At 50.4% G+C, this 24212-nt stretch overlaps 1 protein-coding gene across 5 annotated transcripts in view; it reads left to right on the top strand.

Moving 5' to 3' along the window:
• BLM (BLM RecQ like helicase) overlaps window positions 1–24212 on the top strand; it is a 111104-nt gene that overhangs the window by 36028 nt on the left and 50864 nt on the right. For all 5 annotated transcript variants that reach the window (XR_011381053.1, XM_008275317.4, XM_051834324.2 and 2 more), the window contains 6 exons: window positions 7218–7304; window positions 8011–8112; window positions 9045–9751; window positions 12692–12854; window positions 16835–16962; window positions 23867–23999. Coding sequence is in view for 4 of the 5 variants with exons in the window: in XM_008275317.4 (XP_008273539.2) it covers window positions 8015–8112; window positions 9045–9751; window positions 12692–12854; window positions 16835–16962; window positions 23867–23999 (1229 nt within the window). In the remaining variant the exon portion in view is untranslated. The remainder of the gene's footprint in view (window positions 1–7217; window positions 7305–8010; window positions 8113–9044; window positions 9752–12691; window positions 12855–16834; window positions 16963–23866; window positions 24000–24212) is intronic.

Genomic DNA, 24212 nt, shown 5'->3' with positions numbered 1-24212 from the left:
GCAGCCAGGACTAGAACTGGCGCCTACATGGGATGCTGGCGCCTCAGGCCAGGGCTTTAACCTGCTGCGCCACAACACCGGCCCCATGAGACATCCTTTCTCTCTTCTTTAACATTGTTTTTTATTTTCTCTTCCAATAAACATTGATGGAGTGCTACACACTTAGCTGTGGATTGCAAAACCAGTAGCCCATATTGCCATAGCACTTACAGTCTGGTGGAAGAAATAGTCCATGAAGTAATTACCAAAGTGAATGTAGAATTATACTTTGATAAATACTGCCTTTGGAGGCCATTTATTAGTATTATTTTAGGAGTGTATTATAGCAGAACTTTTCTTTATCAAATGCTTTGTGTTGTTCTCTGTCTGCCAGACACCATTCTCAGTGCTCCACCAGCGCTCAGTTTGCCTATACCAACCGTGTGAAGTGGGCATTCTTCAGATGAGGGGGCTGAGGTACAGAGAAGTTCAATGAGAGGTCCAAGGACACCTTGCTGATGGGTGGCAGAGCCGGGGTGCCGTGGCGTTTGGCTCTGAGCCCGTGTGCTTTGCCACTGGTAGGCTGCTGCCTCTGTGCAGCGTTTTCCTGAGGGCAGTCATGACCTGGTCGCCGTGGAGGAGGAGGCGCATGAGGCGCAGGAGTAGGCCGTGCCGAGAGGATCTGTGGGAAGGCTCGAGTTCAGGAAGAGAGTGCCGACCACTGCATCACACGCTAGGTGGTCAGGAAAAGTAGAAAAAGGCCGTTGAGGGGCTGTTGTCATGGTGTGGTGGGTGAAGCCGCTGCCTGTGACTCCAGCATCCCAACCAGAATGCCAGTTTGAGTCCCAGCTAGTCAACTTCTGATCCAACTCTCTGCTATAGCCTGGGAAGGCAGCAGAGGACAGCCCAAGTCCTCAGGCCTCTGTACCCAAAAGGGAGACCTGGAAGAAGCTCCTGGCTCCTGGCTTCTGCCTGCTCCAGCCCCGGCTGTCATGGCCATTTGGGGAGTGCACTGGCAGATGGAAGACAGCTCTCTTTTTCTCTCTCTTCCCTCTGTCATTCTGTCTTTCAAATACATAAATAAATAAGTAAATATTCTTGAGGAAGGAAGGAATGTTGAGGTCATTACCATGGAGCTCATTAGTGATCCTGGTCAGGCGGTTGGTGTTGTGATCAGGGTGGAAGCTGGATTTGTGTGGAGAGTCTGATTGCATGTGGGAAGTGGGGAGCAGAGGTAAGTTTTTCACAAAGTTTGACTTGGCCAGGAAGGAGAGAGAATGGGCAGTAACGTTGTTTGGGTCTGTGGTGGTCGTATAATTGTAATTGTCATCTTTTGGTTACTTTTCTCCCAAAGGAAGAGGCTGTTTAAAAGATAAAGGGAAGCTAGTTGAGAAGGGGCCAATTACGCAGCAAAGAAAGATTAATAACAGAGTAGTGTTCTTGAGAAGGCAGAGTACTGGGTGGAATTGACCTTGTTAATCAGGGTCAGCTGGGTCCATGTAAAAGGTGGGTTAAGATCAGGATGCTTGTTTTGTATAATAAATTTGGTGCTTTAAAAAAGGATTTGGGGGGGCCGGCGCTGTGGCGCAGTGGGTTAACGCCCTGGCCTGCAGCGCTGGCATCCCGTATGGGCGCCGGTTGGAGACCCGGCTGCTCCACTTCCAATCCAGCTCTCTGCTATGGCCTGGGATAGTAGTGGAAGATGGCCCAAGTCCTTGGGCCCCTTAGCGCATGTGGGAGACCCGAAAGAAGTTCCTGGCTCCTGGCTTCAGATTGGCACAGCTCCTGCCGTTGCAGCCAATTGGGGAGTGAACCAGAGGATGGAGAACCTCTTTCTCTCTCTCTCCTCCCTCCCTCCCTCCCTCCCTCCCTCTCTCTCTCTCTCTGCCTCTCCTCTCTCTGTGTAACTCTGACTTTCAAATAAATAAATAAATCTTTAAAAAAATTAAAAGGATTTTGGGGCCGGTGCTGTGGTACAGTAGGTTAATCCTCTGCCTGCAGTGCTGGCATCCCATATGGGCACCGGTTCTAGTCCTGGTTGTTCCACTTCCAGTCCAGCTCTCTGCTATGGCCTGGGAAAGCAGTAGAAAACGGCCCAAGTCCTTGGGCCCTTGCAACCACGTGGGAGACTTGGAGGAGGCTCCTGGCTCCTGGCTTCATATTGGCACAGCTCCAGCCGCTCTGGCCATCTGGGGCATGAACCAAAGGAAGGAAGACCTTTCTTTCTGTCTCTCCCTCTTACTGTCTGTAACTCTCTCAAATAAAATAAATAAAAATCTTTTTTTAATAAAGATTTTAACATTCCTCCTTTTTTTTCCTTTTTTTTTTTTTTTTTTTTTTTTTACAGGCAGAGTGGACAGTGAGAGAGAGAGAAAGGTCTTCCTTTTCCGTTGGTTCACCCCCTAATGGCCGCTGCGGCCAGCACGCTGCGCCCGGCGCACCATGCTGATCCAAAGCCAGGAGCCAGGTGCTTCTCCTGGTCTCCCATGGGGTGCAGGGCCCAAGCACTTGGGCCATCCTCCACTGCACTCCCGGGCCACAGCAGAGAGCTGGACTGGAAGAGGGGCAACCGGGACAGAATCCGGCGCCCCGACCTGGATTAGAACCTGGGGTGCCGGCGCTGCAGGTGGAGGATTAGCCTAGTGAGCCGTGGCGCTGGCTGAAAAACATTTGTATTGATTTGGAAGGTAAAGAGAGCTAAAGACAGAGTGGCTGGTGCTGTGGCATCATGCATAAAGCTGCCACCTGCAGCACCAGCGTCTCATATGGGCGCCAGTTTGAGTCCCAGCTGCTCCACTTCCAATCCAGTTCCCTGCTGATGCGCCTGGGAAAGCAGCAGAAGACAGCCCTAGTGCTTGGGAGCCTGGCCGTGTAGAAGACCTGGTGGGAGACCAGAAGAAGCTCCTGGCTCTTGGCTCCAGCCGTTGAAGCCATCTGGGGAGTAAACCGGTGGATGGAAAATCCTCTGATTCTTCCTCTCCTCCCATCATAACTCTGCCTTTCAAATAAATAAATCTTTAAAAAAAGAGAGAGGTTTTTCTGTCTACAGAATTCACTCCCTGAATGTCCACAACAGCCACAGCTGGGCCATGCTGAAGCTGGGAGTTAGGAACTCCATTTGGGTCTCCCATGTGAATGGCAGGGACGCAGGTACTTGAACCATGTCTGCTGCCTCCCAGGGCACGTGCTATTAGCAGGAAGCTGGATTGGAAGTAGAGTAGCAGGGATTCAAACCTAGACTCTCCAAATGGGATGCAGGCATCTCAAGAGGTGGCTGAACTGCTACGCCGAATGCCCGCCTACCCGTGGTTTGCTGCTTCTCGTATCAGTATTGATGATTTCTTATTTTTGTGGGAAAAAATGTTTAATTTAGATTTTAAAATCAACTATTATGCTATGATACTTAATACTTCCATGTGTATCTCTCCTGTGTTCTGTCTTTTCATTATATTTTACTTTTTTCATATTTTATCCTAGTTTTTGCCTTACCCTTCCCACCCCCACCCCCCCCAAAAAAATGACTTCCTGATGTTTTCATTTTCCTGAATTTTTCTTTATTGGTTTCCCTCTCTGCCATTTTCCAAGGGTTCTGAATGTTGTTCTGGGGTTTTCCTCAGATCTTCACTCACAAAACACTCCATTGTCTCCTCTCCTTTGGTCATGCTCAAATAGAGCAGACTTTTACCAAGGGCCATGGATTCCTGGTGGGACTCAGAGGCCCTTGAGACTGATTGTAAAACTGCGTTTGTTTTCATGGACAGAGGGCCTGTCACTTTTGTCAGATTGTCAGTAGAAGCTATGACACAAACTGCTAAGAACCACTGCCAGCTAAGAGTTGTGGTATTTTAATTACCACTATTTAAAAATAGTATAGCAGCAGGTGGTCAGCCCAGTGGTTAAGATCGTCTGTGTCCCTTGTCAGAGTTCCTGGGTTCCCTACCAGCGTCTGGCTCCTGCCCCCAGCTTCCTGCCAATGCAGGCCCTGGGAGGCGGCAGTGACGGCTCAGGTAGCTGCACTCCTGCCACACACTTGGGAGACCCGGAGTGCATTCTGGCTCCTGGCTCCATCCCTGATTGTTGCAGGCATTTGGAAAGTGAACCGGAGGCTGCGAGCTCTCTTTCTCTTTGCTTCTCAAATAAAAAATAAAACTAATGTAGTTTTACAAGGTTGAGATTTTTCCCCCTCTGCCCCAGTTTGCTAAAGATTATACTTTATGCATGGATTACAAAATTTTTTCTGTAATGAAATAAACTTTATCTTTTAATTCCATTTTCCACAAACTTTGAAGTACCCTTGTACTTATAAAAGAATAAGTGGAGAAAACACATTTACGGCCTCCCTGTCCGGGGACTCTATAGAAGCCGTGTTTGATGTTGAATTTGACCGGAGGACAGAGAGCTGCTTCCCTCTGTGAGGCGATGCTGAGTTTCCTAAGGCCGTGATTGCTCCTGCGTCAGGCTCCCCACTTCTGCCCCAGAGAAGGGAAGCGAGTGAGCCCGGCAGAGTCTGGCAGCCATCCCGCAGGCCCCCGCTGTTAGCAGAGGCCTGGAAACAGAAGTATGTGAATGGCATTGAATGTCTTAGAGAGGACTTCTTGGCAGTCTGTCTCTTGAGGTCCTGAAATAGCCATTTTAGGACAACAACGAATAAAAGGAAGGTTTGCCTTAGAGAGGGCAGGTGGTCCTAATTTTAGTGGATCCTAAAACAGTAACTTGAGTTTCATATGTTTGAAAGGAAAGGAATTCTGCTCTTTTGTGCAACATTGTTTTTACCATCCTGTGGTTTTGTGTTTAAGATGTATTTATTTATCTGAAAGACAGATTTACACAGAGAAAAGGAGAGAGATCTTCCATCTGCTGGTTTACTTTCCAAATGACTGCAACAGCCAGTCCTAGGCCAGGCCAAAGCCAGGAACTCCTTCTGGGTCTCCCACGTGGGTGCAGAAGCCCAAGCAGTTGGGCCATCTTCCATGCTTTCCCAGGTGCATTAGAAGGGACCTAGGGCCGGTGCTGCAGCTCAATAGACTAAACCTCCGCCTGCAGCACTGGCACCCCGGGTTCTAGTCCCAGTCAGGGTGCCTGCCGGATTCTGTCCCAGTTGCTCCTCTTCCAGGCCAGCTCTCTGCTGTGGCCCGGGAGTGCAGTGGAGGATGGCCCAAGTGCTTGGGCCCTGCACCTGCATGGGAGACCAGGAGAAGCACCCTACCAGCGTCTGGCTCCTGCCCCCAGCTTCCTGCCAATGCAGGCCCTGGGAGGCGGCAGTGACGGCTTCAGATCAGCATGGTGCGCCGGCCACAGCGTGCTAGCCGCAACAGCCATTGGAGGGTGAACCAACGGCAAAAGAAGACCTTTCTCTCTGTCTCTCTCTCTCACTGTCCACTCTGCCTGTCAAAAAAAGAAAAAAAAAAAGAAAGAAAGAAAGAGAAAAAAAGAAAAAGAAGGGAGCTGGATCACAGTTAGAGCAGCACCCATATGGAATGCCAGCATCAGAGGCAATGGCTTAGCCCACTGTGCCACAACGTTGGCCCCTTAAAAGTATTTTTGATTGCAGGGTTGTGGCACAGAAGGGAAAGCCACCACTTGTGACACTGGCATCCCATATGGACCATTATGCTAATGGCCTGGGAAAAGTGGCAGAACATGGTCTAAGTGCTTGGGCCCTGCCATCCATGTGGGAGACTGGATGAAGCTCCTGGCTCCTGGCTTTGGCTTGGCCAAGACCTGGCCATTGCAGCCATTTGGGAAGTGAACCAGCACATGGAAGATCCCTTTCTGTCCCACTCCCCCCACCCTCTAGCTCTGACTTTAAAATAAGTAAATAAATCTTTTTTTTATTTTACTTTTGTTCTGGTAATTATGCATTTTCTAGCAATAGCCCTTTCCCCATTAGTGTTCTTTTTCTTTTTTTCTCTTTCATTTTTTTGAGATTTAATTGAAAGGCAGAATGATGGAGGAAGCAATCTTTGATCCACTGGTTCACTCCCCAGATGCCTGCAACACCAGGGCTGGTCCAGGCCGAAGCCAAGAGCCAGGATCTCCATCCAACTCTCCCATGAGAGTCGCAGGTGCTCAAGCACTTGGGTCATCATCTGCTGTCTCTCTGGGCGCACATCAGCAGGAAGCTGGATGGGAAATGGAGCTTGCCAGCATCCCAAGTCCCAAGTGGCAACGTGACCACTGGGCCAGGGCCAGACGCCCACCCTTTCTTTGTCACGGATTTGTCTTCCTGTGGAAGAAGCCTCCTGTACTGGCAATACTGTGTGTGTCCTAGTTCTGGGTTGTTTCACCATCTTTCCCCTGATTTCCTCTTCTTCCCATCTTTGGATATGGTTTCCCAGCTTTTGCGTTACTCAGCACATTTTCAAAATGAGCTTTTTGCTGATTTTTTATTCTTTTATATATTTAAGGGAAAAGTATAATTTTCCAAATTATCCTTGTGATTCTGGTGGTGAGTCTAATTCAGAGGTTTAGTTTTAAACTTTTAAGCTCCTGTTGTTTTGTTCCTTTTCTTTCGTGTTACAAAGGATTTTGCTGGTCTCCATTTGTTTTCAGTTAGTTTTCCTCTTGTCACTGCTCTTTACTATTGTTGGTGAACTATATATATATATATATATATATTTTAGTTTCAAACAACTTCGCTGATACTTGAATGGAAGAAGTACTTTCATGTCTCGGCACTCAAGGCATTTCCACCGCAGGATCTGGAGAAGGAAAATCGTATGTTCACATCCATGCTTCAGAGTACAGCTGTCTGGAGGCTGCCGCCTGTGAGGAGTAGCCAGGGAGTTTTAATATTTATTTATCCATCTATTAAGGCAGGCAGGCAGAGAGACCTTCCAGCCACTGGTTCATTTCCCTAGTACCCGAAATAGCTGGGGCTGGACCAGGGCGAAGCTAGGAGCCCCAAAGTCAATCCAGATCTCTCATAAGGGTGAGGAGGACCCAAGTACTCAAGCCATCGTCCGCTGCCTTCAAGAGTACGCGTTAGCAGGAAACTAAATTGGACGCCGAGTAGCCAGGACTGGAACCAGGCACTCTGATAGGACATGGGCGCTCCAAGTACAGCTTCATCACTGGGCCACATGCCTCCTCTTATTTTATTTTCTGATTGATACATAATTGTCATATTTTGGGGGTACAGTATGATAATTTTGATACATGTATACAGTGTATCATGACCAAACCAGGGTAATTAACACACGCATAACCTCAGATACATTCTTTCTCTGTAAACCTAGGTGACCAGTTTAAGAATGAAACACAGTTAATGTGAAGCTTGTGATTTCCACGGATACCAACGAGCGTTGCCAGCCCCTTCCCCTAAGGTGGGTGATATAAGAGTAGGTCTTTGGTGACGGTGCCTGGGGAGAGGGGTTGTCGCCTGCACGTACAGTGAACACTTCTGCCGTTGTAGATGGCAGCTTCTTCGTGCTCCGGTAGTTTTAAGGTGGCCTAAGAGGTGCACTCTGCTGGGCAGGAACGCGGCGACACCAAAACTTGTTCCCCGAGGGACATAAGTGAGCTGGGTGGGAGTCTCCCGTTGGCTGAGACTGGGTGATCGTGAGCCACTGGGCGTCCCTGGTTGGCCTCTGCCCCTGGCCAGTGCGGGGCAGCTCCCTGCTTCCCAGAATCCTGCGGGGGACTCGGTTATTCCTTGTTCTTTGTGTTCGCAGCTTGCGCTGACGTTTCCTCTCATGTCACTCCCCGTCCCATGCCCGCTCTTCTCTCAGGCCAGGGCCCATGGTCCTACAAGCCCTCCCCTAATAGTCCCTTCCTGACGTTTTGGTTCTGTTTCACTGTGTGTGTGGTGGAAGAGAGAAGGGCATCTTGTTACCTACGCGAGCCTTCAGTGAGCTGATGATTCTGCAGTTCAGATGTCACCAAAGCCACCCACTGACCAGGAAGAGCCACCTCATTGCTGCGGGCGCAGTCGGGACAGTGCCTGTCTAATCGAGTCTCCTCCGCCAGTGAGGCTTGGCATCGGCGTGAAGCACCTACCCCCACTGATAACTCTCCTCCCTCACTTTTTAGAATCATGGCTGCCGTTCCTCAGAATAACCTGCAGGAGCAGCTGGAGCTGCACTCGGCCAGAAAACTTCATAACAGGTTAAACCTTTCCAAACCCAAATCCTCGTAAGTATTTTGTTTGGTCGACCTGTCCTAGGCACCGACTGCACCCTGTCCTGCGTGCGACTTAACTTCCCTCCTCCCTTTCTCGCTGAACACACGAGGCAATGAAGCGAGGGGTTCGAGGGTTTTCCCACTTGGCAAGTTCATGCAGAACATGTCTTGGCAGCACCAGCTAATAAATTATCCAACGTCTTTGCTGACATATTTGCTCAGTAACGATTGGTTGCATAAATGAGTGATGAATCTTCTTATAAATTTGGGCAAATAGGTATTTTTCATATTTTAGTATCATTTTACATTTTTTTTCCCAAAGTGTTTATGGCAACCACAGCTCTCCACCCCTGCACCCTCTCCAGGCTGTACGTTCAGAACCTCCCTCTAATGCTAGGCGATGGTGGTTTGTATCTGTTAGCCCTCTGCCGAGACGTGGACACTGATCTGGGCACTTGACTTTCAAGTCACCACTGACCTTGGAATCCTTCATTCCGGCCAGCAGCCAGGACCCTGCCTCCACTGTGTGTCCTTCAGGTCTCAGCATAGCTGGCCGTTTTGACTCTTTCCCTTAAGAGCTTTATCAGAAAGCACAAGTATCCACATTGGTCTCTTCCCTTTTTACTTAACACCATTGCTTCCCTCTGGAGGTGCTGCATTTCAGTACTTAACCAAGTACCACCACCCAGCAAAATACACTAGGGGGAGTGGCCTTGAAACTCTCAGAGCCAAATGGAAGCAGCAGAGTGCACCCTGTGATTTCTCTCACCTGATAAGTTGTAAAATCAGAGAGCCAGCTGCATTCTCTGCTCATTTACTCGTTTATGAGACAATTAATGCACCTTGTCAGAGGAATTAGTTAAAAGAAAAAACTTTCGCTTGACAGAGTTGGTGGGTTTCTTGAAGCTGAGTCCATCTAATTCAGACTTTCCGTTATTTTGCAGAGGTTTCACTTTTAAAAAGAAAGCATCTTCAGGCAACAGCGCATCTGTGACCAGTGTGTCGGCGGCCAGAACGCCTGTGCTGAGTGACAAAGACGTCAACGTCACCGAGGGCTCTTCCTTCAGTGAGCCACAGGCCTGCCCCGCAGGGCCGCCGGCGAGGATCAATGACTTCTTTAAAAACGCCCCTGCAGGACTGCAGAGCAGGGGAGCTGGGAGCACCCCATTACTGCCAGATGTGTCGCAGACCCCACAGGAAGCGTCCTGTACTCCCCGACTCGCGCCAGCTGCAAAGACACCCCGTGACACCGTTTTCAAGAAATTGGACTTCAGCTCTTCCCTAGATTCCCTGGGCGCCCTCAATGGCTGGGACGACATGGATGACTTTGACACCTCTGGGACCCCGAAAGCATTTGCTGCGTCCCCCAGAAAGCCCGTGGCGAGAGTAAGCACGGCTCAGAAGTCAAAAAGAGCCAAGAGAAACTTTTGTAAAGCACAGCTTAAGAAAGCAGACGCCGCCGAGGCTGACTTGACGCCTGCCTCCGCGGCCAGCAAGCCGGTGGAGCTGGCAGGGGCGGGCAAGGGCGACTGCGACGGGGTGGGGGGCGGCGTGATTTGCATCGATGACGACGATGGCCCCGTTTCCCAAGTGCTGATACTAGATTCTCAGGAAAGTCACTCGTTGGAAACTCATTTGGGAGGTGAAAGAGGTAAGAACCACCGTCGTCTCTGGATCCCAGCGTGGCGATGGCTTTCTGTTGGGTCAGGGCTAGGCGATGGGAGCAGCAGGGAGTCTGCTGGAGCTGTGTCTTAAGAACCTTGTGATCTGTTGAGCTGATCTCTGGGCCACATCCTTGAGGCAGGTCGTACTGACGAGAGAGAAGGTTTTATTCTGCTGGTGTTAATTGTATCAATGCCAGGCATAGCTCTGTGGCTTTGTACATGAAGAAAATAAGGTCCGCGCGGGTGGAAATGCCTGGCTAGAGGTAGAACTGGAAAGTGAACCTGCGCCTTTCCCCGGCATACGCCCCTCTGTGGCTCGTTGCCCTCACTGTGCACTGGATGTTGATGTGTGACCTGAGCTAACTGCGCTGAAGTGCTGGCGTGTGGTGTTTCATGCGCGGATACGTTCTGGGGGAGGCATTGTTAGGCGATGTTGTCGCTGCATGGACATCACACTGTCCTTGCCAGACACAGGTAGTGTCGCCTGCTGCACACCTGGGCCTTGTGGAATAGGGCCTCTTGTTAATAGGACGTCACCATCCTGACTGCTGCTGGCAGCCGTGATACAGTGGTAAGCATTTGTATCTTAAACACAGAAAAGGTACAGTAACAGTATGGCATAAAAGGTTGGAGGGGAAACAGAAGAGGTCCTCCTGTGTAGGGCACTTCCTGTGAATGGAGGTTGCCGGCGTGGGAGTTGTCCTGGGTCCGTGAGTGTGAAGGCCAAGGACGATGCTGTCCACTGGCGTAGACCATCTAAACTCTGTGCACTCAGGCTGCGCTGGACTCCTGGCACCTTTTTTTCTTCAATAAGAAATTCACCTTAGCTTACGGTAGTCCTCAGGAGCACTAACACGCGGGGCTCTCATTTCCTGCGTAGCTGGCGTGGTCCTGCAGTGCCACCACAGGGACCTGCCCGAGGCTGCTGTACACTGAACTTTCGATGGGCGCGCGTTGGATGCAGCTGCAGCACCAAATGAGCACATCCATTATCCGAGTGCTGGGGTTCAAATCCTGGCTGCACTCTTGCAGCTTCTCCGTGATACACACTCTGGGGGGCCGCAGTGATGGATCTCTGCCACCCACAAGGGAGACCCACATAGGAGACTTGGGGGGAGGTATGGCTTCTGACTTCCGTCTGCCCCGTCCCCGGACGTTGTGGGCATCTGGGGCGTGAGCCAGCAGTGGGAGATCTCTCTGCCTTTCTGCTTTTCAAGTAAGTGAGAAATAAATTTTGTAAAAAATTAGATGGTACCTAAAAAATGTATAAACAATTAATAAGTGTGATATGTTAAATATATGGACCAATAATGTAGTTGCTTACTACCAAGTATGTGCTGTTAGTAACTGTTTACAGATAGGTACTGTTCCTAATTGTGGGTGCTATATTTTTATACATAGTATATACATATTTTTATACAAATATATTTTATACTTTTTATTTAAAAGGCAGAGTTAGAAATCTCCCATCTGCTGGTTTACTCCCCAAATGGCAGCAACAGCTGGGGCTGGGCCAGGCCAAAGCCAGAGCTAGGAACTCCATCCGGGTGTCAGGTGGGTGGCAGGGGCCAAGCATGTGGGTCATCTGCTGCTGCTTTCCCCGGAGGGCCAGTGGAGAGCTGAATCTGAAGCACAGCAGCCAGGACTTAAAATGATGCTCACATGGGACACAGGCACTGCAGGCAGAGACTTAGCCCCCTGCACCACAATGCCAGCCCCCACAGTGGATTTGTCTACACCAGCATGATCCAAGACCCATGAGCCCCGCAGTGCACTGCTGTGCTGCATATTCTGTTGGCTACAGATGGCAGCAGCTCCCTTGTGATCTTAGGGAACACTGCCACATCTGTGACCTGTCACTGACTGAGACATTGTTAAGTGGCCTGTGACTGTAACGTCACATTCAGCGTATTTCCTGCATAGTTCTTGTCGTTACTAGATTCCTAGAACTTAACTGAGCTTAGCCGAGTGTGGTATAACCTCCCTTGAAGATAACTGTAAATATGAGACTAAAAGTTTTGACCGCCTGAATCCCATCCGGGTTATCCAGGTGAGAGAGGACTCAGCAGGGTTGGTGATGACCAGAACTGTAGTCTAATCAGTTCTGTGGCTGTTGGTAAACTAGAGAGCAAGTCTGGCCTCGTGTTTTCCTGCTCAGTCCAAAGAGCCTGAGGTGTCCAGGGAGCCTCTGCGGCAGAGGCAGCTTACGGTCCAGGCAGCCCCGCTCATACTGTTATCACTCGTGGTTTCTGGGCTTCGCCCTTATCTGAATGTGAGTAGAAAAGAGAAAAGTGGAAATGCTGATGCCAAGTATGGGTGTCAGGATTTAGCGAGAGACAGGCGTGACAATCCCTAAGCAAACCTTCCGCCCAACCCGGCATTCTCTGGACTTCATCCAGAGGACTCTGCAGTTGCTTGTGAAGCAAGACGCCGGAGTGAGTGCAGGAGAGGCCCTGTGCCCAGGCCGCGGCTGCCAAGCGCTTGCCCTAAGTGCTCCGGCTCCAGGCTCTTCTGCCGCATTAACAATCAGAATCACTGGCGCCTTTTTTTTTTTTTTTTTTTGACAGGCAGAGTGGACAGTGAGAGAGAGACAGAGAGAAAGGTCTTCCTTTGCTATTGGTTCACCCTCCAATGGCCGCTGCGGCCGGCGCACTGCGCTGATCCGAAGCCAGGAGCCAGGTACTTATCCTGGTCTCCCATGGGGTGCAGGGCCCAAGCACCTGGGCCATCCTCCACTGCACTCCCGGGCCACAGCAGAGAGCTGGCCTGGAAGAGGGGCAACCGGGACAGAATCCGGCACCCCGACCGGGACTAGAACCCAGTGTGCCGGCGCCGCAAGGCGGAGGATTAGCCTAGTGAGCCGCGGTGCCAGCCTCTGCCGCATTAACGATCAGAATCACTGGTGCCTTTCAACTGTTTTCCTTTAGATCATCCTGAAGACAAGAAGGTTCTGGACACAGTTGAATTGCATTCCGCCGAGGAAGTCCCGTGCATTGAGCTTGAGGACGACGATTACGACATCGACTTCGTTCCACCATCCCCAGAAGAAGAGGTCTCTTCTGCCACCTCTTCCTCCTTAAAATGCTCTAGGTAACATTTCACTGCGGCAGCTCTTGTGCCCTTCACCTGTGGGTGAAAGCACCACTTATACATTTTAGTTAATTAGCAGTATTCTTATTTGTGTTTTGTTTTTTTACAGGCAGAGTTAGACAGAGACAGAGAGACAGAGAGAAAGGTCTTCCTTCCGTTGGTTCACCCCCCAAATGGCTGCTACAGCCGGCACACTGCGCCGATCCAAAGCCAGGAGCCAGGTGCTTCTCCTGGTCTCCCATGCGGGTGCAGGGCCCAAGCACTTGGGCCATCCTCCACTGCTTTCCCAGGCCACAGCAGAGAGCTGGCCTGGAAGAGGAGCAACCGGGACAGAATCCGGCGCCCCGACCATGACTAGAACCCGGTGTGCCAGCGCCGCAAGGCGGAGGATTAGCCAAGTGAGCTGCGGCACCGGCCTAATTAGCAGTATTCTAAAGATGTATCATTTTGTTTTCTTTTTCTTAAAGATTTACTTATTATTTTATTTATTTGAAGGACAGAGTTACAGAGATAGTGACGGGAGTAAAGAGAGAGATGTCTTCCATCCACTGGTTTACTCCCCAGATAGCCACCATGGCCAGGGCTGGGCCAGGCCAAAGCCAGGAGCTTCTTCCAGGTCTCCCACGTGGGTGCAGGGGTCCAAGGACTTAGGACATCTTCCACTGCTTTCCCAGATGCGTTAGAGGGAGCTGGATCACAAATGGAGCAGCCATGATACCAGTGTTGCAGGCAGTGGCTTAACCCATTATGCTACACACTGGCTCCAAGATGTATCATTTCATTATGGAACCTCCAATCAGTTATGTGTAGTTGATTTTTGGCATGATTAATATATTCCTTAAAACACTCTATTTCCAAAATCCTGGTCCTGAAATGACGCAGAGCCTGATTGTTCTTTGGGAAATGAATTAATTAACTGATTTGAAAGGACATTACCTAGAGGAAGGGAGAGAGAGAGCATCCAGGTCTCAAACGCACCTGTATAGGATGCCGGTGTCATAGGCTACTGCTTAACCCGCTGTGCCACAGCGCCAGCCCCTGAAGTGTGATTTCTGTTGGATAACTAAACTAGTGAACCGGTAGAACTCACCTGTCTTCTTTCCTTTCTAAGTTCAGAGAGCCCTATAGAAGTTCTGAAACAGAGCGATCACTCCTTTAGAGTTCAGGTCTGCCTCACACCGGTGGGTGCTGGGCCCCAGGAGCAGCAGGGGGTCACCCGGGGTGCCATGAATCTTGACAAATGCCCTAGGATCCGTCTAGTGCTTTCTCCTGGCCACATCAGTGCCTTGTTGGATGCCTGACTTTTTGCTTTTTTCTTAAAATGTTTGTATTGCACCCATTTTAAATAAGAGTGAAGAAATATTTATAGTCCCACAGTTCCAACAAAACATTTTGTTTGCCCATGTTTGGTTTTGATCCTGCTCCACATGTGGGTTTGATTTTTGCATTGTTGTAATCCATATGTAACAATAATTTCATATTCTGTTTCTTTTAACATTATTTTTTAAACATATTCCATATTGCTGCATGTTCCTGTTCCTTGTAATAGCTACATAATTTATTGAGTTGTCATACCATGAATAACTCTACCTAATTTTTTTTGTTTTTAAGATTTATTAATTTATTTGAGAGTCAGAGTTACAGGGGCTGGCACTGTGGCGCCTCCAGTTAAGCTTCTGCCTGCAATGCTGGTATCCCATATGGGCACTGGTTCAAGTCCCAGCTGTTCCATTTCCAATCCAGCTCCATGGGAATGTAGCTGGGAAAGCAGCAGAAGATGGCCCGAGTGATTGGGCCCCTGCACCCACATGGGAGACCTGGATGGGAGTTCCAGGCTCCTGGCTTCAGACTGGTCCCTCCCTGGCCATCGCGCCCATTTGGGGAGTAAGACAGCAGATGAAAGATCTCTCTCTCCAACTCTGCCTTTCATATAAATAAATCTTTAAAAAAGAAATCCAGTATAAAACCATAATTTTTAATTAGAAAATTTTGTCTCAGAATTCTACTTTAGGAGAATATAGTTGATTCCTCAATGTTAAAAAAGCAGAATTGTCTTTTTCGGTCTTTCCTTCATAGTCTGCCACTTTTTTCCCAAACCTGTTTTTCCAGATGTTCAAATCCCACCTCCTTGGCAGATCTTTCTCTAATTCTAGAAAGTGCTGTCTTTTTAAGATTTATTTATTTGAAAAAGTGATAGAGAGATCTTATATCTACTGTTTAACTCCCAAAATTACCACACCAGACAGGACTGGGCTGGGCCAGGCCAAAGCCAGGAACCAGAACTCCATCCAGGTCTCCCTTGTGAGTGGAAGGTGCCCAAGCACTTGGGCCGTCATCTGCTGTCTTCCCAGACACATTAGCAGGGAGCTGGATTGGAGTAGCTGGGACTTGAACCAGAACTCTGATGTGAGACGTGGGCAGCAACTGTGCCATAACGCTGCCCTGTGTTTATATGTTAATATATTTGTGTGTAATCTGAGGCTGGTGCTGTGGTGTAGCAGGTAAAGCCACCGCCTGCAGTGCCGGCATCCCATATGGGCGCTGGTTCAAGTCCCAGCTGCTCCACTTCCGATCCAGCTCTCTGCTTTGGCCTGGGAAAGCAGTAGAAGATGGCCCAAGTCCTTGGGCCCCTGCACCTGTGTGGGAGACCTGGAAGAAGCTCTTGGCTCCTGGCTTTGGATCGGCGCAGCTCCGGCCCAACTCCCACTCAACTGGGAAGTGAACCATCGGATGGAAGACCTCTCTCTCTCTCTCTCTCTCTCTCTCTGCCTCTGCCTCTCCTTCTCTTTGTGTATAACTCTTTCAAATACATAAATAAATCTTTAAAATATATATATATATTTGTGTGTAATCTGTATGGTTTCATTATTATTACAAACATATTCATATACATATTGGCATAATACAAGAAGTTCTAACTGAAATGCTTCGGAATTTCAGAAGAAAGAGACATTAATAACCTCTCACTGGGGAAAACTGAGTAATGATTAGACTGGGCCTGGAGGAACAGGCGTGTAAGAAAAAAAGTGGAAGTGCAGGGGCCAGCATTGCAGTATAGCAGGTGAAGCCACCACCTGCAGTGCCGGCATCCCACATGGGCATTGGTTCGAGTCCTTCTGCTCCACTTATGATCCAGCTCCCTGCTAATGTGCCTAGGAGAAACAGCAAAGGATGGCCCAAGTGTTTGGGCCCCTGCACCCAGGTGGGAGACCCAGATAAAGCTCCTGGCTCCTAGCTTCAGCCTGGCCCAATCCTGGCCATTGCTGCCATCTGGGGAGTGAACCAGTGGATGGAGTCTGTCTCTCTCTCTCTCTCTCTCTCTCTGTAACTCTGCCTGCCCCCCCCCCCCTTTTTTAAAGATTTATTATTTGAAAGGCAAAGTTACAGAGAGCTTTCATCTGCTAGTTCACTGCCCAAATGGCTGCAATGGCCAGAGCTGGGCAGATCCGGAGCCGGGAGCCAGGAGCTTCTTCCAGGTCTCCTTCCTGGGTGCAAGGGCCCAAGCACTTGGGCCATCTTCCGCGCTTTCCCAGGTGTATTGGCAGGGAGCTGAATCAGAAGTGGAGCAGCCGGGACTTGAACCTGTGCCCATATGGGATGCCGGCACTGCAGGTAGTGGTTTTACCTGCTACACCACAGCACCAGCCCCATAAATAACTCCTTAAAATACATTGGAAGCACAGATTTTGAAATTGGGAGAAGAGAAGGGACAAAACCCCCCAAAACAGACAATGCAGGGCCTGTGAGGAGTGTGATACTTGAGATTGGAACCTGCGGTCATTGAAAGGACCGACGAGAGAGAAAGCTGGAAAGGCCTCTTGGATTCAGGAGGGGGAAGACCAAGGGCCAGCTGAGAGGTGTCAGGACAGGGGCACAGGAAGCCAGGCTCCTCTTTCCTGCCATCTGTCAGGCCAGTTGCAGAAAAAATTATGCATGTGTTCTGATCTGTGGCGTGATTGGTCTAACTTTCTGCTTTGTAGTATGTTGAAGGACCTGGACACCTCGCACAGAGAGAAGGATGTCCTTAGCCCGGCACAAGACCTTTTGTCAAAACCTGAGAAACTCACCCCGCAGGAGCCTGATCCAGAAACCACAGCGGGCTGTGAAGGTACAGAGTGTTTAGATGAGTCACATAATTCAGCTACTTAATTTTGCAAACAGCGTAAGATTGTGTTTCCAAATCTGTGGCTATGCAGCGTGAAATGGCAGATTTACAGATTCTAATGTCACAGAATCATCCATTAGCCAGCATGTGCTAACCTCATGCTCTTACAAGGTACATTCTCTGTCTTGAAAATGCTGCTTGTTAGAAGTATAAAAGTATTTCTTGGGGTTGGCACAGTGGGTTAAGCCACCATCTGCAGTGTGGGCATCCCATGTGGGTGCCAGTTCATGTCTCAGCTGCTCCACTTCTGATCCAGCTCCCTGCTAATACGGCTGGGAGAGCAGCAGAGGGTAGCCCAACTGGTTGGGCCCTTGCACCCATGTGGGGGACCCAGAAGAAGCTCCTGGCTTCAGATCAACACAGCTCTAGCTGTTGCAGTCATCTGGGGAGTGAACCAGCGGATGGAAGGGCTCTCTCTCTTCTGTCCCTCTTTCTCTGAAATTCTGAAATTCTGACTTACAACTAAATAAATAAATCCTTTTTTTTTTTTTTTTTTTTGGACAGGCAGAGTGGATAGTGAGAGAGAGAGAGAGAAAGGTCTTCCTTTGCTGTTGGTTCACCCTCCAATGGCCGCCACGGCTGGCGCGTTGTGGCCGGCGCACCGCGCTGATCCAAAGGCAGGAGCCAGGTGCTTCTCCTGGTCTCCCATATGGGTGCAGGGCCCAAGCACTTGGGCCATCCTCCACTGCACTCCCTGGCCACAGTAGAGAGCTGGCCTGGAAGAGGGGCAACCGGGACAGAATCCGGCGCCCCGACCGGGACTAGAACCTGGTGTGCCGGCGCCGCAAGGTGGAGGATTAGCCTAGTGAGCCGCGGCGCCGGCCAAATAAATCCTTTTTTAAAAATTTCTTTAAAAATATTTCTCATATTGAGCCAAAATTTTCCTCCCTATAACTTTAATCCTTGTGAGATAAATATAGAGCTTCTAGGAGTTTTATTCCTCCCCCTCCCAGGCTAAATATATTGGGTCTTTAAAAAAACATTTACTGGGGCCCACATGTGGTGTTAACCCTCCACCTGGGACTCCAGTATCTCATGTGAATGCTGGTTCATGTCCCACCTGCTCCACTTCCGATCCAGCTCCCTGCTAATGTGCCTGAGAAAGCAGTGGAAGATGGCCCAGGTGTTTGGGACCCTGCACCCACATGGGAGACCCAGAAGAAGCTCCTGGCTCCTGGCTTCAGCCTGGCCTAGCTCTGTCTGTCGTGGCCATTTGAGGAGTGAACCAGCAGTTAGAAGACCTCACTTTCTGTGTCTTTCCCTTTCTTGCTCTCTCTCTCTCTCTCTAACTCTGCCCTTCAAATAAACATTTTTTAAAAAGTGTTTTAGATGTTTACTGCTTAATTTAAAAAAAAAAAAAAAGATTTATTTGTTTACTTGCAAGTCAGAGTTACACAGTGAGAAGGAGAGGCAGAGAGAGAGAGGTCTTCCATCTGCTGGTTCACTCCCAATTGGCCACAACGGTCGGAGCTGTGTTGACCTGAAGCCAGGAACCAGAAGCTTCCCCGGGGTCTCCCACGCGGGTGCAGGGGCCCAAGGACTTGGGCCATCTTCCACTGCTTTCCCAGGCCACAGCAGAGAGCTGGATCGGAAGTAGAGCAGCCAGGACTAGAACCGGCGCCCATATGGGATGCCGGCACTGCAGCAGCGGCTTTTACCCGCTACGCCAAGGCACTGGCTCTACTGCTTAATTTTTTATTCTACTTGAAAGGTAGGGCTACAGAAAGAGAAAGATCATCCACATTCATTCCCCAAATGTCTGCAGTAGCAGGGGATGGCCAGGCTGAAGCCAGGAGCCAAGACCTCCACCTGGGTCTCCCCCGTGGGTGGCAGGGGCCCGAGTACTTGGGCCGTCACCTGCTGCGCCTCAGGATGCACTGACAAAGCTGAAGAGAAGCAGAGTCCCCAGGACGCAACTCTGATGTGGGATGCGGTTCCCCCAAGAGGCAGCTTAACCCTCTGCGTACCGAGAGAGGGAGGGAGAGACAGAGAGAGGTCTTCCATCTGCTGGTTCACTCCCCAGGTGACCGCAGTGGCCTTAGCCAGGCCAAAGCCAAGAGCTAGGAGCTTCCTCTGGGTCTCCCACATGAGTGCAGGGGCCCAAGCACTTGGGCCATCTTCCACTGCTTTCCCAGGCCACAGCAGAGAGCTGGATCAGAAGAGGAGCAGCCGGTACTCAAACCAGCACCCACATGGGATGCTGGCACCACAGATGGAGCCTTAACCTACTCCACCACAGTGCCGGCCCTGGTCTCCAGACCTGTCCTTCTGCTGCTCCCTCCTAAAAGCTGTGGTCTGGATGTTCATTTACAGTTTAATATATTTTGCTTACTCATTTCATGTAGTTCTAATTCATGTTTTACTTTTTATTAAACATTGACTATAAATAACCCAACCATGCTGCAAGTCTTTGAAACATAGTGATCTCTTGTCCCATTCCATGATTCATGCTTCCCAGGGGCACTTTCTGCCTAGAAATTGGTGCCTGTGGGGAGCAATCCGGACTAGACTGAGTTAACTGGAATTAAGACTTATTCTATGCATCTGCTCTCCCACAATATGGCGCTGGGAGAGAAGTAAACAGCTTCCACACAGCTGCCTCCAGTTCAGCTAATAAACTGTAGGACTTGCTCCTGATTGGAGGAGAGCAGCGTACTCGGCGTGTGGGCAGCCGAGTTGGGATTGGCGGAGGAGGACTATAAAGGAGGAGAGAGACGGCATGCACCAGGAACATCTAAGGGGAACATCTAGTTGAAGGAACACCTGTGCAGCCCCCAGAGAGCCGGCCGGCGGTGTGCCGCTCCCCTGCGGAAGTGGGGAATGTGGCCAGGGGGAACTGCCCTTCCACGGAGGTGGAAGGGACAGTAGCCAACCCGGGAAGAACCAGCAGCAAACCCGGGGAGGGCCGAGCAGACAGAAAGAACAGCGCAGGGTCCTGTGTCGTTCCTCCACGAAGAGGGGGAGCGACAGTGCCCTCAGGGCTGGCATTGTGGTACAGCAGGTTAAAAGTTCAAGTCCCTGCTGCTTCAGTTCAGATCCAGTTTGCTGCTAATGCACCTGGGAAGGCAATGGAGAATGGCCCAAGTGCTTGGGCCCCTACACCCATGTGGGAGACCCAGAGGAAGCTCCTGGCTCTTGGCTTCAGCCTGGTCCAGCCTTGGCCATTGCAGCCATTTGGGGAGTGAACCATAAAATGGAAGACCTCTCTCTGTCTCTCCCTCTCTTCTCTGTTACTCTTCCTTTCAAATAAATAAATAAATCTTTTTTAAAAAAGAAAGAGCGAGAGAGAGAAAGAAAAGGAAAGTGGGGAGGAGAGGGAAGGATCGGGTAGATTTGTATTCTTATAGAAATATTTCTGATTTTCTTTCCTTGCATTTTCTCTTTCACTTTTCCTGGGACTTCTATTATTTGAATGTTAGACTTCTATTAGTTATTTTTTCTATTTTCTGTCTCTCTGTTAGGAGATTTTTATAGTTCATCTTTAACTCTTCTGTGGAATATTCCATTTTTGTCTAGTGAATTTCCGTGAGCTCTTTCATACTGTCTGAATTCTCCTTTTTGATATGTGCCGTGTTGTTCTGTGTCATGTGCAGGGCGTGTACGTGCACACGTGTAGTGTTATCCATGTGTTGTTTTGTTTCCTCTGAACTTCTTTTGTTTTGGTCTCTGAGTCTGTTGTTGGAGATGTTCTATCTGATGTCCTGGATGCTTTCCTAAACACCTTCCAGCCTCACGCCGGCCCTTTAACGTGGTTTCCTCCATCCTTATTTTTACACATGAAGATTCAGGAGGGTTGGATCCAGACAGCAGAAGGGCTGGGCCCCGGCCCAACAGCCTGGAGGCCCTTAAACATCCACTGATAACCCGTGAACTCGGCCTTCTCTGTGTCACTCATTTCCACTGATAAAATGGTCAGCGAGGACAGGGGCAAGGACGGTCCTGCAGAATGTCATCAGGCCTCCGCAGCTGACGCCAGTCTGCGCATCATCACTTGTTGTTCAGCGAGTCACAAATCCCCCATGAGGCCACGTTTCTCTCCCTTGTCCCTGTGCGTGCAGTGGACCTGGTCACGGGACTCCAAGAGGCCCCAGGGAAGGGATAGGCCTTGGCTCTAGAGAGATGCAGACCTGCCACTGACACAGCTTCCTCCTCCTCCTCTTCCCCTTCCTCCTCCTCCTCCCCCACACTGTCGCAGGCTCCTTAACTTCTGCACCTGTTCTCCTTCCATAGAATGAGGAAAGGAGCACCTGCCTCGATGTGAGGACTCGAGTGTCAGGTGCCCTGGTCCCTCGGGGAGTGGGGCTCAGAGTGTCAGGGGTGCCCTGGGCCCTGGGTGATTGGGGCTCAGAGTGTCAGGTGCCCTGGTCCCTCGGGGAGTGGTAGCCATTGTTACCTGCTAGTCTAGTAATCCTTTCATGGAAGGAAATACATGAAGATGCCTGGTCTGGTTTTATGAACTCTTAGAGCTCACAAACCAGGTATTCGATAGCATGTTCTAGATTTCCCCTTGAATTGGTATCAAGATCACCAGCCTGTGGCTTTGGGCAGTCACCTTCAAGTGTTTTTGAAAGTTACAACAGTGTGTGTGTGTCTTCGTCTTCACTTTCCTCCACTCCACGGTGCGGGACGCCTCTATCAGTGGCCGGGCCCCCGAGTCCTGCCTTTGTGTCTCCTTGGTCTCCTTGGAGACCTGAGCGCCTTCCTAGTAGCTGGGACTCCTGCGTCTCTCTCTGGCCTGTCAGACACTGCCCAGTCTCCTGTCCATTCTCCTTTCATAGAAAACAGTCACGTGGGGACTTAGCACTTCCACTTTTACCATCACGTACCCCCCACCCATTTCCTCCGTCCCCAGCCATTCTCACAGCTGCTTGGTCCTGATTCCTCTGCCTCCTGCCCCTGAGTCCTTGGCTGTCACTCCGCAGCCAGTGCCTGTTCCTTTCCCAGCTCGGAGCGTTTTCTTCCCTCGGGCTCTCCTGCAGCTCGCCGCACCGGGTGTTCTCCCATACCCCTTAGAGACTAGAGGCGGACAGGGGTCCTCGCTCCCCCTTAGAGACTAGAGGCGGACAGGGGTCCTCGCTCCCCCTTAGAGACTAGAGGCGGACAGGGGTCCTCGCTCCCCCTTAGAGACTAGAGGCGGACAGGGGTCCCTGCTCCCCCTCGCTCCCCTAAACCACCTCTTCTTGACTGCGTCTAAAATCCCAGCTTCTCTGACATTCTAGTTCTCGTCACATGGGTAACCCAGGCCCTGGAGCCAGCTGGCTGGCGTCCTCGGGCTTTCTCGCGTTTGCCTGCTCCCCCTCTTCCCCGGCTGGCTCCTGTCTCAGCCCCGCATTTCCTTCTAGCCTGTTTTCTTTCTTCCTTCCTTCCTTCCTTCCTTCCTTCCTTCCTTCCTTCCTTCCTTCCTTCCTTCCTTTCTTTCTTTCTTTCTTTCTTCTTTTTTTTTCATTCCTTTATGTTGTTCTTATCCACAAGCTGTCCGTTCTTGTGTGGTGACAGAGAGGCCGCCAGCAGCGGTGGTCAAGCTTGTTGAAAGAGAGGTCCTCTTTCACAGCTGGTCTATAAACACTCCTGGAGCTGGGGCCAGTGTTGTGGTGCAGCAGGTTAGGCCGCCACAGGCAGCGGCCAGCATCCCATTTTAGAGTGCCAGCTCCAGTGCAGCTCCTTGCTAACGCCAGTGCCTGGGAGAGCAGCAGACGATGGACCAAGTGCTTGGGCTGCTCCTGCCACACACGTGGGAGACCTGGATGGAGTTCCTGGCCCCTTGCTTTGTCCTGGCCGCCCCCTGACTGTTGTGGCCATTTGGGGAGTGAACCAGCAGATGGAAGATGTGTGTGTGTATGTGTGTCTGTGTGTGTGTCCTTCTGTCTCTGTCACTCTCTCTCTCAAATAAATAAATCTTTAAAAAATAAAAAGGTCTCACCTGTGTGCCCACCGGCCACTTAGGCTAATTGACCACTCCCCTTTGGAAGGGGATTAAAGACCTGGGGCACAGTGAGCCCAGCCCTTTTTTTGGTCCTTTTCCCTTTGGTGCTGGACCCGCTTGCTGCCCCCTTGCCTAATTTAAAAAAAGTCTCCCAGAGCTGATTCCCTTCAGACTGCCTCACACCAGATGCCCATGGAGGGAGTTGGGCAAAGAAAAGCCACGTGCGGTGCTGTTAGTGCTGAAGTTCTTGCCCGTCCAGCCCTTACCTCGTAGTGAATTAAACACAGTAAGCTGCAAGGGCTTCGCGCCTCCCAACAACCGCGGTTACCCTAAGAGCACTGTTAGGAGTGGTCGTGAGACTGAATGGAAATACACTTACGTGTTCTCTGTTCTTAGAGACAGTCTGATTCCAGGCTAATTCACAGGCAGATGAAAGGACGCGTCTGGTTGTCTGTGCTCTTGTTCTACAGTGGTTCACGTTTCACACCTGTGGTCTTCGGAATCTTAAGTCTTTTGTTTCTTTTTTCTTTTCTCTCTCTCTCTTTTTTTTTTTTTTTTTTTTTGACAGGCAGAGTGGACAGTGAGAGAGAGAGACAGAGAGAAAGGTCTTCCTTTGCCGTTGGTTCACCCTCCAATGGCCGCCATGGCCGGCGCACTGCATTGATCCGAAGGCAGGAGCCAGGTGCTTCTCCTGGTCTCCCATGGGGTGCAGGGCCCAAGCACCTGGGCCATCCTCTACTGCACTCCCTGGCCACAGCAGAGAGCTGGCCTGGAAGAAGGGCAACCGGGACAGAATCCAGCGTCCTGACCGGGACTAGAACCCGGTGTGCCAGCGCCGCAAGGCGGAGGATTAGCCTAGTGAGCCGCGGCGCTGGCCAAGTCTTTTGTTTCTAAGGGAGACCTAACAGCACCGTTGCCTTGCAGCTCGGCCGAGCCCCGTGCAGCGGCGGCTGCTTCAAGTGATGGAGCACATCTGCGTGTTAGTCGATGCCATCCCTGCTGAGGCCCTGAGAGCCCTGGAGGGTGGGAGCGAGCTGCTACGCCAGCGGGACACGAGGTACCTGGATCTCACTCCTGGAACGCATCTGACTGCATCCCCCCCCCCCCCCCCCGCGTCCAAAGTGCACAGGGCAAATCCTCCGAAGGGTGATTGTCACCAGACTCCGTTCTAAATGGATTCACTCTTCAAACCATTCCTGTAGCACTTAAATTGAAATTTTTTAGATTGAGGGAAAGAGGATACATTTTCCAGGATTTCTGTTGGAAGATA

The sequence above is a fragment of the Oryctolagus cuniculus genome, chromosome 12 (assembly GCF_964237555.1).
Source record: "Oryctolagus cuniculus chromosome 12, mOryCun1.1, whole genome shotgun sequence".
NCBI classification, from domain to species: Eukaryota; Metazoa; Chordata; class Mammalia; order Lagomorpha; family Leporidae; genus Oryctolagus; species Oryctolagus cuniculus.
The sequence above is the reverse complement of the archived record's forward strand: the minus strand, read 5'-3'. Positions and strand labels throughout refer to the sequence as shown.